Source organism: Zootoca vivipara, chromosome 1 (assembly GCF_963506605.1).
Source record: "Zootoca vivipara chromosome 1, rZooViv1.1, whole genome shotgun sequence".
In the NCBI taxonomy this organism is placed as follows: Eukaryota; Metazoa; Chordata; class Lepidosauria; order Squamata; family Lacertidae; genus Zootoca; species Zootoca vivipara.
Window position 1 is genome coordinate 41,847,646 of NC_083276.1, and position 16,253 is coordinate 41,863,898.

General features: G+C 44.5%; 1 protein-coding gene across 2 annotated transcripts; it reads left to right on the forward strand.

Annotated features, from left to right (window-relative positions):
• Positions 1-1,279: 1,279 nt before the first annotated feature.
• GCHFR (GTP cyclohydrolase I feedback regulator) lies at positions 1,280-16,237 on the forward strand. 2 transcript variants are annotated; one of them, XM_035111274.2, is made up of 3 exons: positions 1,280-1,385; positions 6,843-6,937; positions 15,462-16,237. In XM_035111274.2, exons 1-3 carry the CDS (start codon positions 1,350-1,352, stop codon positions 15,640-15,642), a joined length of 312 nt encoding a protein of 103 aa, XP_034967165.1. In that variant the 5' UTR covers positions 1,280-1,349; the 3' UTR covers positions 15,643-16,237. The 2 variants fall into 2 exon arrangements, 1 of the variants encoding a protein (XP_034967165.1); XR_009557464.1 differs by having other exon boundaries at positions 1,306-5,172; positions 6,843-15,602.
• Positions 16,238-16,253: the final 16 nt, after the last annotated feature.

Below are 16,253 nucleotides of genomic sequence, written 5' to 3' on the forward strand. Positions count from 1 at the left end.
AAAGGAAATGAGTACAGTATATAGAGGCTGTTCCGTGCTCATTTGCTATTTCAATATTATTATTCTGTTGTGCACAGCCCCACCTCCTGGTTCAAAAGCAAAAAAAAAATGAGTGAAATATCGCTCCCCTAATCTTCAAGCTTATTGCTATATTTAAAGGAAGTCTATGAATGGTATTATTACCAGCCACCCCAACCTCCACAACAGTGTGAGATTCCAGGGGTCCAGGCACTTACCCAGGATTTGTGTTTCCTTTGGAAATGAGGCACAGCGGAGACTGGTTTCTTTAAGATACTATGCTTTATTTACACATATATACAACCTGAGCCTGCCATGGAGGGTTTCAGAGCACTGCCTCTGCCCCCGCCCCCATAGACATAGTCCTGGATTCAAACAGAAATTTAGACATCCTCAAAAACATGGCCCTTTCTTCAGCTTGCTGATTTTTAGAAACTGCCACAAAACTCCATCCTAAATTTCCCTTTTGTCTTTCTAACTAACTGACCATTGAGGGTGCCCCCCCATCCTACTTGATCTCTGGCACACAGCCTCTCCTTTTGAGGCCACCTGAGCTTCAAGTGACAGCAAAGGATTCAGGAGTACCCGCAAGTTACATGCCCACTCCTTCAGGGAAGGAATGGAAACCCCAGCAAGGGCAGATTACTGTGGTAAATATTTTTAATTATATGCAATGCTTTTTTATGGGGGGCGGGTGGGACGCAGGAGTACGCATACCCATAAACATTTTGCGAATCTTTGTACTTTTGTCCATTTACTGTATTTATTTTTCCCAATTTGAACTATAAAATGCTGAATTTATAGAGTCAAAATGAGAGTACCCCTACACATTTTCTACAGAAAAAAGCAGAGACTATATTACATCGATCCAGCCGAACTGAAATGCTTCTCATTGCCATCGATTTCAGCGGGAGACCCTAACTAAAGTTTGCAGTCCTATGCATGCCTTATTTTGTGACATGTATAGGATCGCACTGAAAGATCGGCAGGTGTATCGTGCCGTATATTTCACAGAGGGGGTGGCTGTGGGGTGACCCACCCGGGTATGCAACGCAGCAGGGTGCAGACGAGAGGGTTCCCCCCGACGTGACCCCCTGGCAGTCCAGTTCGGAGCGCAAAAGCGACCGAACGCCGCCGCGCGCCCCTTAAGCCGCCCGCGCCCCCAAGGCCAAGAAATTCGCGTTCCAGCGCCGCAGCCCGCTCGCCGATTGGCTCCTTCGAGCGAGGGCGTGACCGAGGATTGGCAGGATGTCACGTGGGCGCTGCGCAGCAAAAGCAGGGCGTGCGGGAGCGGCGGCCACCTTGGGGGCAGCGCGGCGCGGCGGGGCATCATGCCGTACGTCCTCATCAGTACTCAGATCCGCATGGTGAGCAGCTCGAGGGGAGCTCTAGGTGGGCTTGCCGGTCTGGTGCTGAGCAGGAGCGCGTCGGTGCCCATGCCCAGGAATGCGAGGGACGGCCCCGAACTGTTTGCTGCCCGTCCGTGTCCGCTTGCAGAGGTGGACTGGGGCGCGGGCAGGAGTTGATCTCATTTGCCTTTGCAGGAGGTGCCGTTGCTTCCCGGCAATACCTCCCTGCATTAAACAGCGGTCGGCCCTTGTTTCCTGCTTTGGCCCCTGAGCGTGCATGAGTATTTTCGGAGCCCGATGGGGCTGTCTCTTTCTGTGTTGTTTAGGGCTGGTGGCGGTGTGATTGGCAAAACCCTCCTGGGTCTAGGCATGGATCGAAACATACCTGGCTGTTTTCTGGTTTGTTTCCTTTTCCAGGGATGCCACCTGCTAAACTGTCCAGGTAACTTACAGGTCTCAACGGATGCTCGACAGGTGGCTCCTTCTGCTGAGCGATGGTCCCAAGGGTGGTCTGTCTGTTAGCATGAACCTACTGTGGATATATCCCAGTGTATCAGACGGGTGCCAAGTTTGCCTTTTTGATGCTAAAAGTTGCTGTTATTCAGGCTGAGGATGGAAGCAACCAGTGATTCTGTAAAATAGTTGCATGATAAGACAGTTTGCATGTCCTAGATTACAAACCGATAGCGCTTACTTTTTCTCTCCTTGACAAAAATAACGGACTGAAATCCAATACGTTGTAGCTTTGCACGACAAGCAGCTTGAGTCTGATGGTAAATTTAAATAACGCTGCCAGAAGTTCTGTTACATGGGAATGACTAATACTGCTTATTTATGTAGAAGATTTTAGTATTCAAATCAATTTACATACCAGTACATTGTTGTTGTAATTCTTATGACAGCTCCACAAGGTAGAGCAGTTTTATTACTCGCATATTGTAGATCGGATGCTGCGGCTCAAAGAAAGTAGTTAGGTTAATATTATCTATGTTCATGCCTGAGGTAAGATTTGAACCAAGGATTTCCTGATTCCCATATTAGACTGTTAAGCTACTGCACTACACCAGCTCATCCTACAAAAAATGTCAGAAGGCTGCTATTTTGTATATTTATACCTTTCCTCCAAGGGGTTCAAAACAGCATATAGGGTGCTCCTTCTTTCTATCCTCAAAACAGACCTGTAAGAGGGGCATTTATACAATATATGTATATGCAGGCAAATAAGTATGCATATATGTATTTATGTGTTTGGTGATTTGTATGTGTATGTGTTGGTGACAGCAGTCACGAAATTAAAAGACGCCTGCTTCTTGGGAGAAAAGCAATGACAAACCTAGACAGCATCTTAAAAAGCAGAGACATCACCTTGCCGACAAAGGTCCGTATAGTTAAAGCTATGGTTTTCCCAGTAGTGATGTATGGAAGTGAGAGCTGGACCATAAAGAAGGCTGATCGCCGAAGAATTGATGCTTTTGAATTGTGGTGCTGGAGGAGACTCTTGAGAGTCCCATGGACTGCAAGAAGATCAAACCTATCCATTCTTAAGGAAATCAGCCCTGAGTGCTCCCTGGAAGGACAGATCGTGAAGCTGAGGCTCCAATACTTTGGCCACCTCATGAGAAGAGAAGAATCCTTGGAAAAGACCCTGATGTTGGGAAAGATTGAGGGCACTAGGAGAAGGACGTCAGAGGACAAGATGGTTGGACAGTGTTCTCGAAGCTACGAACATGAGTTTGACCAAACTGCGGGAGGCAGTGCAAGACAGGAGTGCCTGGCATGCTATGGTCCATGGGGTCACGAAGAGTCGGACACGACTAAACGACTAAACAACAACAACAACAACAACAACAACAACAAAAATGTGTATGTGTATATGTCTAGATGGAACCAAATGAGCACATTTAAAGCTGCTTGACGCATTATATTTTATCTGCACACTTAAAAATGTAATGTGATGCAAACCCTAGGAAAAGGACCAGAGCTAAGTAGTAATGCTTATGCCTTGCATGCAGGTTGGGGAACACTGTGATATTGCATACACTGTGATATTATTTAAGCACTGCTCAGTCTGTAAAATACAGCTGAAAGATTCCACGCCATGATAACTCCCATTCTTTGCGACCTGTGTACATAATGCAGATTAGGCATATCTTCACCCACTCTTTCCCATAATTTAGGCTGGAATCCTAAACACATCTGAGATCATGCATCATTAAACTTACTTCTGAGTCGATATTTATTGGATTGTACTGGGCATGGAATGGACGAGGCTGGGCATCTCCTAGCCAACTGAAAATGTCACTTGGTCTTTGCTCAGCACTGCCCCCACACATTCCAATTTATTTTTGCCCATAAGGACTAGAAGCTTGAGTTAAATAGCAAAGGGAAAGGAAATGAAAACTGTAAAGCTGAATTTCTGGTTCCAGTGCCACTTTTAGTACTCTTTGCTTTTGTGGAATCACAGAATACCTACAGCTTTGTATATTGTGGCACGTATACCAGTTCTTTTCTGCTTTACTAAGCACACATGCCTGGAGCCACCCCTTACTCCTAGGTTTGGCTCTGCTGCTGCACCAGACCTGCACAGAGTTCCCTCTACTTGCAGAAAGCTTATGTAGTAATTAAACTGTGACCAGTCTTTGTTGAGCGGTCGCTCTGATTTGCTTATAGGGTGCTTGTATGTCTATGAGCATTCATCTTGATTTGCTTGCCTTCCCATTAATCAGTCATTTATCCTACATTTCCCTGTGCATTTCCCTATTGCTTTTTGAGCCGCAAAAAGATTGTTAAGAAGTGAATTTGTTGCATTGCACCAACCTAAATCTCTGATACAGTGCATGCTTTAATAATAATTAATAATAATACCCCACCCATCTGACTGGGTTTCCGCAGCCACTCTTGGGTGGCTTCCAGCACATATAAAAACGTAATAAAACATCAAACATTAAAAACCTCCTGATACAGGGAAATCCCTTCTGCAAAATAGTGACTGTCGGGAAGCACTTTGAGTCTAGCTTTTTTAAATCTCAACCTGAGTGACGTATTGCCCTGTTCTTGCTATGTAAAGACTCTAGCAGATTCCGATTATATTCATTGCAGAGGCCTCTGCATGCCAGCCAGAGTATCAAACTGCATGGGCTAGATGTATTGAATGTTAGCAAAGGAAAGAAATTGAGTTACAAAACAACTGGAAACTGAGTGAAGAGTGGCAAAGGGCAAAATGGAAGAAACTTCCAGTCATTTTGATCTGTAAACACAAAGGCAGTGTGTCATAGTACATTGTGAATCAAATGGGGTTGCACAATTGTCCTTTAAAAATCGAATAAAAGTTTTAAAGTCCAGTTCCTCTCTGATACACAAATGGATATTATTGCCCTCATATGTTAGGAAAAGCTCTATCAAGTTTCACCTTTGCTCCCTTGTTTCTCTGTGTGGTACACTCTACATTGCAGCACATTAAAAAAATTTTTTTTTAAAGAAATCTGTAGCAGATCATGTGGGATAACCAGCCTCAAATAACCTACGTGCTTAGGTCTAATTTATGCATGAAGGGGTTAAGACCGTAGAGTAAGCCGTCTTGCATGGCTTAGCCCATCTTGGGAGGGACTAGGTAATCAAGACTTTGTTTTTGTCAGCCTACCTTGGTTGCTCCAAGCTCAGACCACATGGCTCTAACAAGCCTCTCTTGAATTCCTATACCAATAATTTAGGGACTTCTACCACTGTCACTAAGGCAGGTTTACTGCCTGTAACTTTTCCTGAATGCTGTGTGGGAAAGCACATGAATATGACCTTTGCAGAGTTTGTAAGTAAACCATTTTTAACTGACCAAATGTGTGGTCTTTTTTTATGCTGGGGAAGAAGGGTTGTTGTTGTTTTTAATTTACAGGGGGATAATTTAAAGGTCTAGCAGCCTATACTTCCATGTTTTACTTTGCTGCATATTTTGTGATGTTAAAACTCTCTCACCAATGAGTACTTGCCCCAGACTTGGATCTTGGCATCTAGAAATTCTCCTTTTTATACATACAGTATTTTCCCTTGCCACCAACAGATCACACATTTGCTTAAGCAACAAACAGCACAATCCTACTGTTTACTCAGAAGTAAGTTGAGTTCAGGGTGACTTGCTCCCAAATGAATTTGTTTAGGGTTACACCCTGAGTATGAATAAATTCTAGCTTTCTATAGTGTCTGGCATTTTTTATTTGCAATGCATATTTTGTACGAAACGAAAGGGGAGTGAATTTTGAGAAGCTTTAGAACACTGGCTAGACCATTAGCTAATATGAATAAAGAGGGTGAAATCACAGGGTGACAACATTTTGTTGTCTGCCTACAGCCATTTCAAACAGTGTAAGTTTCTCTTTCCTAAATACAGTCCAAGGATATACAAGGCTTATTGGCCAGTTCCTGCAGCACTCGGTCCCTTTACTCAAAGGGCTTATGAAGCTGGAATGCCAAGTCATTTCCTGGACAAATTGGCCAGGAAACGCTGTTGCACTGAATATGTTTTCTGCTGGACAAGTGGGTTTGCGAGGTCATTTGGCTGTGGCGTGCTCTTGTAGACATTACTCTGCAGTGCATGCCACAGTGAGCGCTGGCAGTTGCACTGTTTTCTTCTTTCCCTTTCCTGAAATGTGGTCTGGTCACACAGTAGACCCTTTTAGCATTGCAGCCTCTTTGTCGTTTACATTAGGCACAGCCATTGTGGGTCCCCTTTGCTGTTTGGCAAGCATCTTGACCTTTGGGGTAAAAGGCAGGTTGCTTCTTAGCATCTTTTGAGACTCCATGCTCTGAACATTTTAAAGCAGTATATTTGCAACTGCATAGTGGCTCCTTTGAGATCTAAGTAAGATTTTGCAAGCATTCAAATGGTTCCCCCTTAGGTTGTGGTGAGTAGGAAGTGGCTCCAGGCAATTAGTCAAAAGTTCTCACTGCCTCTTTCCCTGCTCCCCTTATAGGTTGATACGACTTGTAAGTTTGGGCGGGCAGGCTAGTAAAAAGTGTGGCTAGTGATCTTGGTTGCAGCTAAGGCTGGTTCAGCTTCCTAAGTGCCTCTAAGTAGCGTAACTGTTTAAATAGTTATTCTTCTAACTGTGTTTCTCTTCTCTCTGGTTAATCTGGATTTAAGCATAATAACTAATTTGGCAGGATAAATGTTGCATATGGAAATTCTGGTGTCCCTTGTTCAGCCAGAAGGAGGAGCTCTAGAAGAATGTTTCGTTTTGCATGCCTGCTGTGTCCACCTTCCTGTGCCATGTATTTAACAGCATAAAAGTCTCTAAGTCACTATAAATAATATCATCATTGGAATAAGGAAAAAATAAGAGTCTTCAATCAACATCAGGATGGCCGCAAGTTCCTGATCCTTGTATTAGATGGATTAGACACTCTTGCTAGATAGAATGAATGAATGAATGCCCTGATCCTAATATGATTTTCAGTAATGAAACCAGGTATTTCCCCCTACAGGAGGTTGGGCCCACCATGGTTGGCGATGAGCATTCTGACCCAAACCTGATGCAATACCTTGGGGCCACGAAAAGAAACATGTTGGGGAACCATTTGTAAGTATTTCATCTCCCATTTTTTTGCTTCTCCATCCTTTGGTTAACCAGTCAGAGATTTTGATAGTATAATGTGACTTTTGCCTTTTGATTTTGCATGTGCATTGCAAATACAATACTTATGGGCAATTCACATGTCTTTGTGTTCATCACCGGGATGCCTGCAGTATCAAATAGTGCCTTGCATGTGTGAATAGGCCATCACAGCTACAGCACTGCAGGCAAGATGTTCCTATCACCTCTCAAACCCGTGGTTTTTCAGTGGATTTCAGTCCACACATCCAGCTGCTAGTGTAAATGAAACAAAAATAAAGTAACAAGTGTAGATAAGCCAAGTGAATATGGGAACCAGACTTTAGTTTAGTTTTTAGGCAATACTGAGTTCAATAGACCAGTGGTTTGACTCATACAGTGTAAGGCAGTTTTTTATATGTTCACGTGTGAATTGGAATCTAAGCATTTGGAGGCACGGTGAAAAGTCCATTACCAACTCAGTGTCTACAGTTTATGTCAACATGTAGAGGGCACCATGTTGGGTACCCCTGATCTAAGTGGTTAAAAACATTTCCTCACACACTGCATCTATGGCCAAACTATGCCCTGCATAGTTTGCATAGAGTCCCATGGACTGCAAGAAGATCAAACCTATCCATTCTGAAGGAAATCAGCCCTGAGTGCTCACTGGAAGGACAGATCGTGAAGCTGAGGCTCCAATACTTTGGCCACCTCATGAGAAGAGAAGAATCCTTGGAAAAGACCCTGATGTTGGGAAAGATGGAGGGCACTAGGAGAAGGGGACGACAGAGGACAAGATGGTTGGACAGTGTTCTCGAAGCTACGAACATGAGTTTGACCAAACTGCGGGAGGCAGTGGAAGACAGGAGTGCCTGGCGTGCTCTGGTCCATGGGGTCACGAAGAGTCGGACACGACTAAACGACTAAACAACAACATGCCCTGCTGTTCACCTTCATCATTCAGCTCTGTGAAAACTATGTGTATTCTTTAGGATGGATGGAACACTCCACCCTGCTGCTGAGATGTTTCCTGGACTTCAGTCCAAAGTAAATGAAAAGAGTCCTCTTCAGGCCTAGCTGTGGTTGCTGGATCCACCCCTTCCATCTCGTCCCCTGCTGGCCCCGCCTCTGCTATCCATGCATTAGGGAGGGGGGAAATCTGAAGCAAAAAGCCTGCTGTATACTTGTACACTCGCAGGTCAGGCTCCAGTGCATGCATGCATCCAGTGCATGGAGGGCAGCAGGGGTGGGCAATGGGGTTGTGACCAGCAAGTGTGGCCCCACTTTTCCTCTCATGCAGTAAACATCGTGTGAGGGCTTAATGCCAGAATAGGGTTGGAACAAAAGTAAAAAAATGAAGGCCCATTCATCCTGAGAAATTTCAGGAGGAGTGTTCCAGCCACTGTCCCTTGCGGGACTCTCATCTTGCTTCAGCCCCTAAATATATAGGAAGCTGCCTTGCACTGAGTCAGACCATTGGTCCATCTAGCTCTATATTGCCTGCACTGACCAGCAGCAGGTGGAGCTCTCTCCCAGGCCTACCTGGAGATGCCAGGGATTGAACCTGGGACCTTTCTGCATGCAGAGTAAATTTTCTACCACTTCCTCATCATTAGTTCAACTTCTGCCTTGTGCATTTCCCCCCTTCCCGTCCTCAGTCTGTTTTCAGTCTGGTGTTCCTTTGACATTCTTTCAAGTATGTCAAAAGCCCTTTTCAGGTGTTATAATCTCCCCCACAAGTAGCATTGTGTGATGAAGAGCACCCAAAACTTTTAGCCCCCATCACTGTTCCTGTCACCCTCCAATGCTGGAGAGTGAACTTCTGAAGCAGGAAGCCTCCTATACTTGTGGAAGGTCCCCACACAATACAGAACCCTCTAATTACGATTTAAACACACAGTTTTGAAGGTGATTGCTTTATTGTTTCATAACTATAAGGTGAGACTGAAAATCTCTTGAAACAAACAAGTCTTTCAGATTTGAAGAAGAGGAAAATTAAGGAACATTTTCCTCCCACATGAACATTTACCTCAGAGATAAGAACTAAGAAATGGTGAAGAAGAACTAGTGTTTCCCCCGTCATTTATAATCATGCCCTTCTTAAAACCACAATGTACTCTTAATGATGTTTTCTGCTCTTTCCCTTCTCATTGTCATATTCCCTGATCGTACAGCTTATACTGTACTTGAAAGCAACTATTTTATTAGCAGAGAAAAAGTGATTTAATGTGTAAAATTGCATTGCTGGAAAATGGCATTTGTTGGAAGCACCAGCTTGTCTTGAGGGGCCCCCTAGAATTCTGATCAGCTGCCTTCCTGCAAGTGCTTTCAAGAAAGAGCGAGGACCTTTAAGCCTTGGGTGATGAGTGTGGCCCTCGAGACCTCTTTTTGACCCTTGAGACTGTCCCTAGGCCAAGCCCCCTCCAGGTGTGTGCATGTGGGGGGAAACAACCCTCTGACTTTTGTGTGGATGGAATGTAGCCTAATGTCGAAAGGTAAGAATTGCATCAATTGCTGCATCCACTTTTACCTCTGACCCCACCTACCACTGGCATGTGGCCCCTGGAAGGCAGTACATGAGAGAATGCGGCCTTTAGACTGAAAAAGAGTCCTTACGCCTGCCGCTGAGTTCTTGTGCTCACCAGAGAAGTGTCCTTGTTCATTTCCAGCAGGTGCGTGGCAACTATGTGGTAGGATGCAACAACAACAACAACTTTATTATTCATACGCCGCCCATCTGGCTGGGTCTCCCCAGCTACTCTGGGTGGCTTTCAGCATATCTTAAAACAGGCATCCCCAAACTGCGGCCCTCCAGATGTCTTGGCCTACAACTCCCGTGATCCCTAGCTAACAGGACCAGTGGTCAGGGATGATGGGAATTGTAGTCCAAAACATCTGGAGGGCCGAAGTTTGGGGATGCCTGTCTTAAAACATAAAACATCAAGCATTAAAAACCTTGATGCGAGAGGAATCCTGCCTGAGACTTTCTTTTAGATTGGATATAGGCAACATGGTGCCATCCAGAATTTGTGAATTGCAACTCCCATCAGCCCCAGAAGGCAGGGCCAATGGTCAAAGATGATGGGGTTTGTAATCCAAAACAACTGGAGGGTGCCGCACGTGGCCTTTCCCTGCTCTAGGGCTTGCTGTGAGAAGTGTCACTCCCTCATGTCAACTTTTGTACTTGGCTGACGTGTCCCCAAACATGACAAGTTCTAATTCTTACCCCATCCATTTCTAGGATGCAATCAATGTTTAGTCAGTGGATGCTTTTCCTGTCTCCGTTGCCACGGTGAAAAGCTGCATAGCTTGCCTCCTCCCTTTTGTAATTGAAGAGGAGGAAGAGGGGAAAAAATAAAAAACAAACCTGCCTTGGTGGAATGTAGGGCTATACTTGGCATCTTTGCTGTGGGTGTGAAAACCTGCATGCCAAGAAGGTTAAGTCAGAGGGATCAGTTCAGAGAACCAAGTAGGAACACAACCAAGGGAGGCCTATTAAATTATCAAGGTGGAGATTGAGCCATACTAAGGGTAAATTGCTTTTCTAAGCAGTTATGGCGCCCTTCCAAGTTGTAAACGACTTGTGAAGGGCATATCTGCAACACTTAAAGTGTTATAACTAAGTAGCTTTTAAATGTATTAAAAAATCAGTTGCACTAAATGATCGTGCAGGTAACCCGCTCTTTCAGTAAAATAAATCCTGTTAGTTTTAAAGCAGATGTAGGGAACCTGTGGCTCTCCAGATATGGTTGGATTCTAGTTCCAGCCAGCATGGTCAATGTTGAGGGATGATGGGAGTTCTGGTTCAGCCGGAACTGGGAGGTCACACATTCCCCACCCCTGTTTTAAAGGTGCAAGTGGATTTTTTTTTAAATTGAAAACAGTATTTTGGAGTAAGCCTGGAAATCTTAAAACAAGCATGCATCAGCTGGGATTACAAATCGCTTGGACTACTGCAATGCGCTCTACGTGGGGCTACCTTTGAAGGTGACCCGGAAACTACAACTAATCCAGAATGCGGCAGCTAGACTGGTGACTGGGAGCGGCCGCCGAGATCACATAACACCGGTCCTAAAAGACCTACATTGGCTCCCAGTACGTTTCCGAGCACAATTCAAAGTGTTGGTGTTGACCTTTAAAGCCCTAAACGGCCTCGGTCCGGTATACCTGAAGGAGCGTCTCCACCCCCATCGTTCTGCCCGGACACTGAGGTCCAGCTCCGAGGGCCTTCTGGCGGTTCCCTCATTACGAGAAGCCAAGTTACAGGGAACCAGGCAGAGGGCCTTCTCGGTAGTGGCACCCGCCCTGTGGAATGCCCTCCCACTAGAGGTCAAAGAGAACAATTACCAGACCTTTAGAAGGCATCTCAAGGCAGCCCTGTTTAGGGAAGCTTTTAATGTTTGATGGATTTCTGTATTTTAGAATTTCTGTTTTTTTTTGGAAGCCGCCCAGAGTGGCTGGGGGAACCCGGCCAGATGGGCGGGGTATAAATAATAAATTATTATTATTATTATTATTAAATGTAGTTAACAAGAAAGTACTTAAATAAATGGAGATTGTGTGGCTTGAATCCGGGTCACACACAGCCACGGTTTTCCCCACAGAGCAAGATGACCTCTCATCTAGCCCCAAATATGTGGCAAGGACCACAGAAATGTCAAAAATGTTTCGGCGATGCTTATTATCCTTTATTAGTTGGGATGTATCAAGAGCAGTCAGTTTGGATTCCCTTGTTAATTTCTTCTTATCAGTTAGATTCCCAAGTTGTAGGCCGTCCTTCCTATTTCCTCATTATTCAAAGGGCATTTTAATGTTTCTATAAGTGATCCCTAAACTGAAAAAAGAAAAGATATGCTGAAGATTCCACAGCCAAGTTCAACTCCAAACTTGCATTTACAGTACAGTTGGTTTTGACGTCACTCTGCCATGAAGTGTGTTAAGCTTCATGCTAATCCTATCTAGATCAGCCAATACCTAAGCTGGCAAGAGCTGATGAATTGTTCGCTCTGGCGAACAGGGAAGAAAGGGGCTGCTTTCCTGCCTGCGGAGCGCTTTAAAGTTGGTGGCCCCGCCCCGACCGACCTCATTGGCCGGTCGGGGGTGACGCAGGCGGGAACCTACCATCGCGTAGGGGCTGAGCTTGCAGCCCCTACGCGATGGTACAGTCGGGCAGCCCACAACCCCACCTCCGTCGCAGGCTCAGAAGTGGCTTTGCGGTCCAAAACATCTGAAGGGCACCAGGTTGGATAAGCTGCTCTAGAGAGTGTGATTGGTCTGTATGGGGCCTACTATCCAAAGCAACAGGCACAGAGTTAGATAATACTTACACACTTTTTGACCAGCCCATAGAAGTGGAGCTGCTGATATTTCTTGCATAGAGATGCTTTAATTACTGCCATATTACAACCTGTTCCCTGTTCCTTGTAAAAGGCTAGCTAATAGGTTTAGCCTTTATGATTTAACATATTGCTCAAGATTAATGAGTTAATCATGTCTGTGATCTTCTGTGATGGAGCCAATATTAAATTGCTTTTTGGTGTGTACAACAATATTCCCTACATCCATTAAATATGCCCTGAAATTGAAGGGGGCCTTACTTTTCCTGAGTAACAAGACATTTAAGATAGGATTACCAGTATTCGTAGTGCATGTGCTATGCAGACACAAACTGGATAAAATGTACAGGTGAAACTCGGAAAATTAGAATATCGTCGAAAAGTGCATTTATTTCAATAATGCAATTTAAAAGGTGAAACCAATATATGAGATAGATGCATGACATGCAAAGCAAGATACCGTATGTCAAGCCTTTATTTGTTGTTGTAATTGTAATTATTTGTCGTTAGGCGGGTCAATTATAAATTGAATGTAATTAATGAAATGTAGTAGCCATGTTTAGTTTTGTTTATTTTTGTATTATTGTAACTATTTGTTTTATTACTGTGGAATTTCCAAAAGAAAGCATTTGTAAAAATAAAAAATAAAAATAAGTTGCATTCCTGAAATAAATGCAATTTTCGACGATATTATAATTTTCCGAGTTTCACCTCTATATTTCACAATCACTCCCGGCTATGTTTTTGAGATGCTGAAGAAATACTAGGTGATTTTCCTTCAGAATATACTGGCCCTTGCCTTTCTCTGCACCCTTTTCCAAATCTTGAAATAGAAGTTTGACTGGAAGATTACAATCACCAAAGTGACTCTTGTATCCCCTAGGGTGGGACCAGGAACCTTTTTTCAGGATGAGGGCTCTGCTCCATTCTCTTCTGGCAACCTTGCAGGAGCCACATGCTAGGGGTGGGTGGGGCCAGAGGCAAAAGTGGGTGGAGCAATAGTTGTGAATTCTACTTGTATATTGTAGGGTAGTTTCTTCACATCTCTCTCTCTGTATCCCCTGTTCAAGCAAGTAAGAAGCATTATCAGGGCTCAAAGGCACATTCTAGCCAGGCAAAGACACTCAAGGAGGGTGTGAACCAGAGCTAGTGAGGGGTTTGGCCTGAGGAGAGTCCCAACGGCCAGATTTAAGGAGGAATTCAATGTCACTCTCTTCCAGTGTTAGAAATTCCCCAGCCGCCAGGCACATTTTGCAACTGGTGTGGGTGACCACATGGAGATCTCTGGATGCCAGGTTGGCAACTGACATCTCCAGCTGGCTGGCCCCTCCAGCTTTCCTAAGCAGGTAAGCAGAAGAGCTTATTTATCTCCCACCATTTTCTCCAAGCAGTACATTGTTCACCCCCCTCCTTAATCCCTACGACGACCCTGTGAGGTAGGTTAAGAGGCTGTGACTGGCCCAAGATCACCTAGTGAGCTTCATGACTGAGTGGAGATTTGAACCCTGATCTCCTAGGTCCTAGTCCGACACGCTATAACCACTATGCCACATTGGCTTCCTAGAGTACTTCCGTTATGGGTCAGCTTTATAAATTAAGTAGGTAAATAAATATGGGAAAGGCAAACATCACTTAGAGAAGGATCTGAAGTATTTTCCTTGAAGCTTGAATCTGCTTTATTCTGGATTGTTTTATTTGATATTTTAATTAGTTGTAAACTGCTTTGAGATTTTTTTCTTTTAAATATAAAGTGGCATAGAAATGAATAACAATAACAAATTCCACTGCAAAGTACCGTATTTTTCACTCCGTAAGATGCACTTTTTCCCTCCCAAAAAAGGAAGGGGAAAAGTCCGTGCGTCCTATGGAGCGAAGGCTGGGGCCGGAGCCGCGCGCAGCAGGAAACCGGCTCTTGGGCTGCTTCCGTGACAGCAGAGAGGGCTGCTTCTCTCCCTCTCCCTCTCTCACCCCTTCCTTCATTGTCTCTCTCTCTTTCTCTCTCTCACCCCTTCCTTCCCTCCCTCCCTCTTCCAACTTGAATAAAATATGGGGGGGGCAGGTAAGTCCCACCTCACATACCGTATCAGCCTTTCTCAACCTGTGGGTCCCCAGATGTTGCTAACTACAACTCCCATCGCCCCTAGCTAGCAAGGCCAGAGCTTAGGGATGATGGGAGTTGAGGGATAGTGGGAGCTGTAGTCTAACAACATCTGGGGACCGACAGGTTGAGAATCACTGCAATTGATCTCAAGACAAAGTGCATGCACACTATATGAATGACAATGCCCATCAACCTGGGGGGACGATGACTTCCTCAAATATTTAATTTGAGGCTTCTAGGAGTTGGCTGCTATGCCTAGGACAATCCAAGAAAGCAAATTTTTTTTTCTTGTTTTCCTCCTCTAAAAACTAGGTGGTCAGGTGTGTCTTATGGAGCGAAAAATACGGTAAAAAATAAAAAAGGCTCCTATACCATTAGTTTTGGGGAATGCAACCTAGGTTTTAAGGTGCCATTTGGCCATTAGTTTTGAGTTTCTAACACTGCTCTCTTCTGATCATTCCATCAGCACAAAGCATATCAGCTTGCCTGACGAACAATTCCCCCTTTTCTCCCTGGTGTGCTGTTCTGGGAGTTCTCACAACCCCAAGAGCCAATTGCAAGTTCAGGGAGAGGGGAGGAAACCCCATTGCACAAGCAGATGGCCTTGTGCAGGACTTCTGCTGACAGTACTGGTCAGGGCAGAGCTTTCCAAACTTTTCATGTTGGTGACACACTTTTTAGACATGCATCATTTCACGACACAGTAATCCAGTTTTACTAGCAAACCAGAGGTTAAACCAACCCCTTTCCAGCCCGAGGAGCGCGGGGAGTGTTAGCGACACACAAGTTTGGAAAGCCCTGGGTTAGGGCCAGAACCTTTGGCTCCAAGGCCTGAGGTTTCCCAACCCTCTCCTAAGTCTTCTGAAAATTTGGGATGGCAAAGCCGTAACTGGGCATAATCCTGATCTGCATCACTTTAGTTTACACGTCCAGTTACTTTCTATGTTTACCGATTGTGCTGTCAGAACCTTGATGGAAATTTGGTAGCCTTCCCCAAGTGGTGGTTACAGTTCAGTTGAAGTTATTTGGGAAACTGCTTCTTCTCATTGTTTCCACATCTTGTTTACAACAGCTGGGAATACTATGTGCAGGATGCCCCTCGGATCGTCTTGGACAAGCTGGAGAAGCGTGGTTATCGCGTGATCAGCATGACGGGAGTGGGCCAGACACTGGTGTGGTGCCTCCACAAAGAAAGTACAGAGAACTCAGATTTTCTCTCTGACCAAGATATTGCTGTAAATCGCCCAGCATAGTCCTGCCTTCATTTTCCAGCGTGTCACTCGTTTTAAGGCATTATGAAAAATAGGTACCACTACCACAAGCACATCATAGGAAGGTGGCCCAGTTAGGGCTGGCGTTGGTCTGAAGAGATCAATCCTTTTTGAGCATTAATTGGAATGCCAGTCCAGAATTGCCAATAAAGCAGCATTATCCTCATTTGTTCCTGTTGAATGATGAAAAGCTGGCATTAAAGTAGCTCTTTCAGGCTAGAGTGGCTGGAGGGAGAAAAGGGCCAAGCTTATAAGATGGTTACTTTGCTGAGAAAGGGGCAGATGCTGCTGCAGAACAAGTTGATTATCAGTAAGCACAGCATATCTCCAAGCTTAAAATAATCTAGGGTGTACTCATTCAAGTTAAAGAGTATGAACAGAATCCTGAATGTGGTTTTTTTTTTAGCTACCCCTTCTATACGCAAACTGGAAAATGTAGGCAAAAGGTCCTGTAAATATTTGAACATCAGTTTTGTAATTGTACCAGTCCGTTCATTGCTGGCATTATTTGGAACTGTGTTTATGCAGTAAGCTGTTCTTAAAATAGCTGGCAAAATAAAATAATTTAACAAACAGACTTCACATTGTCCCGA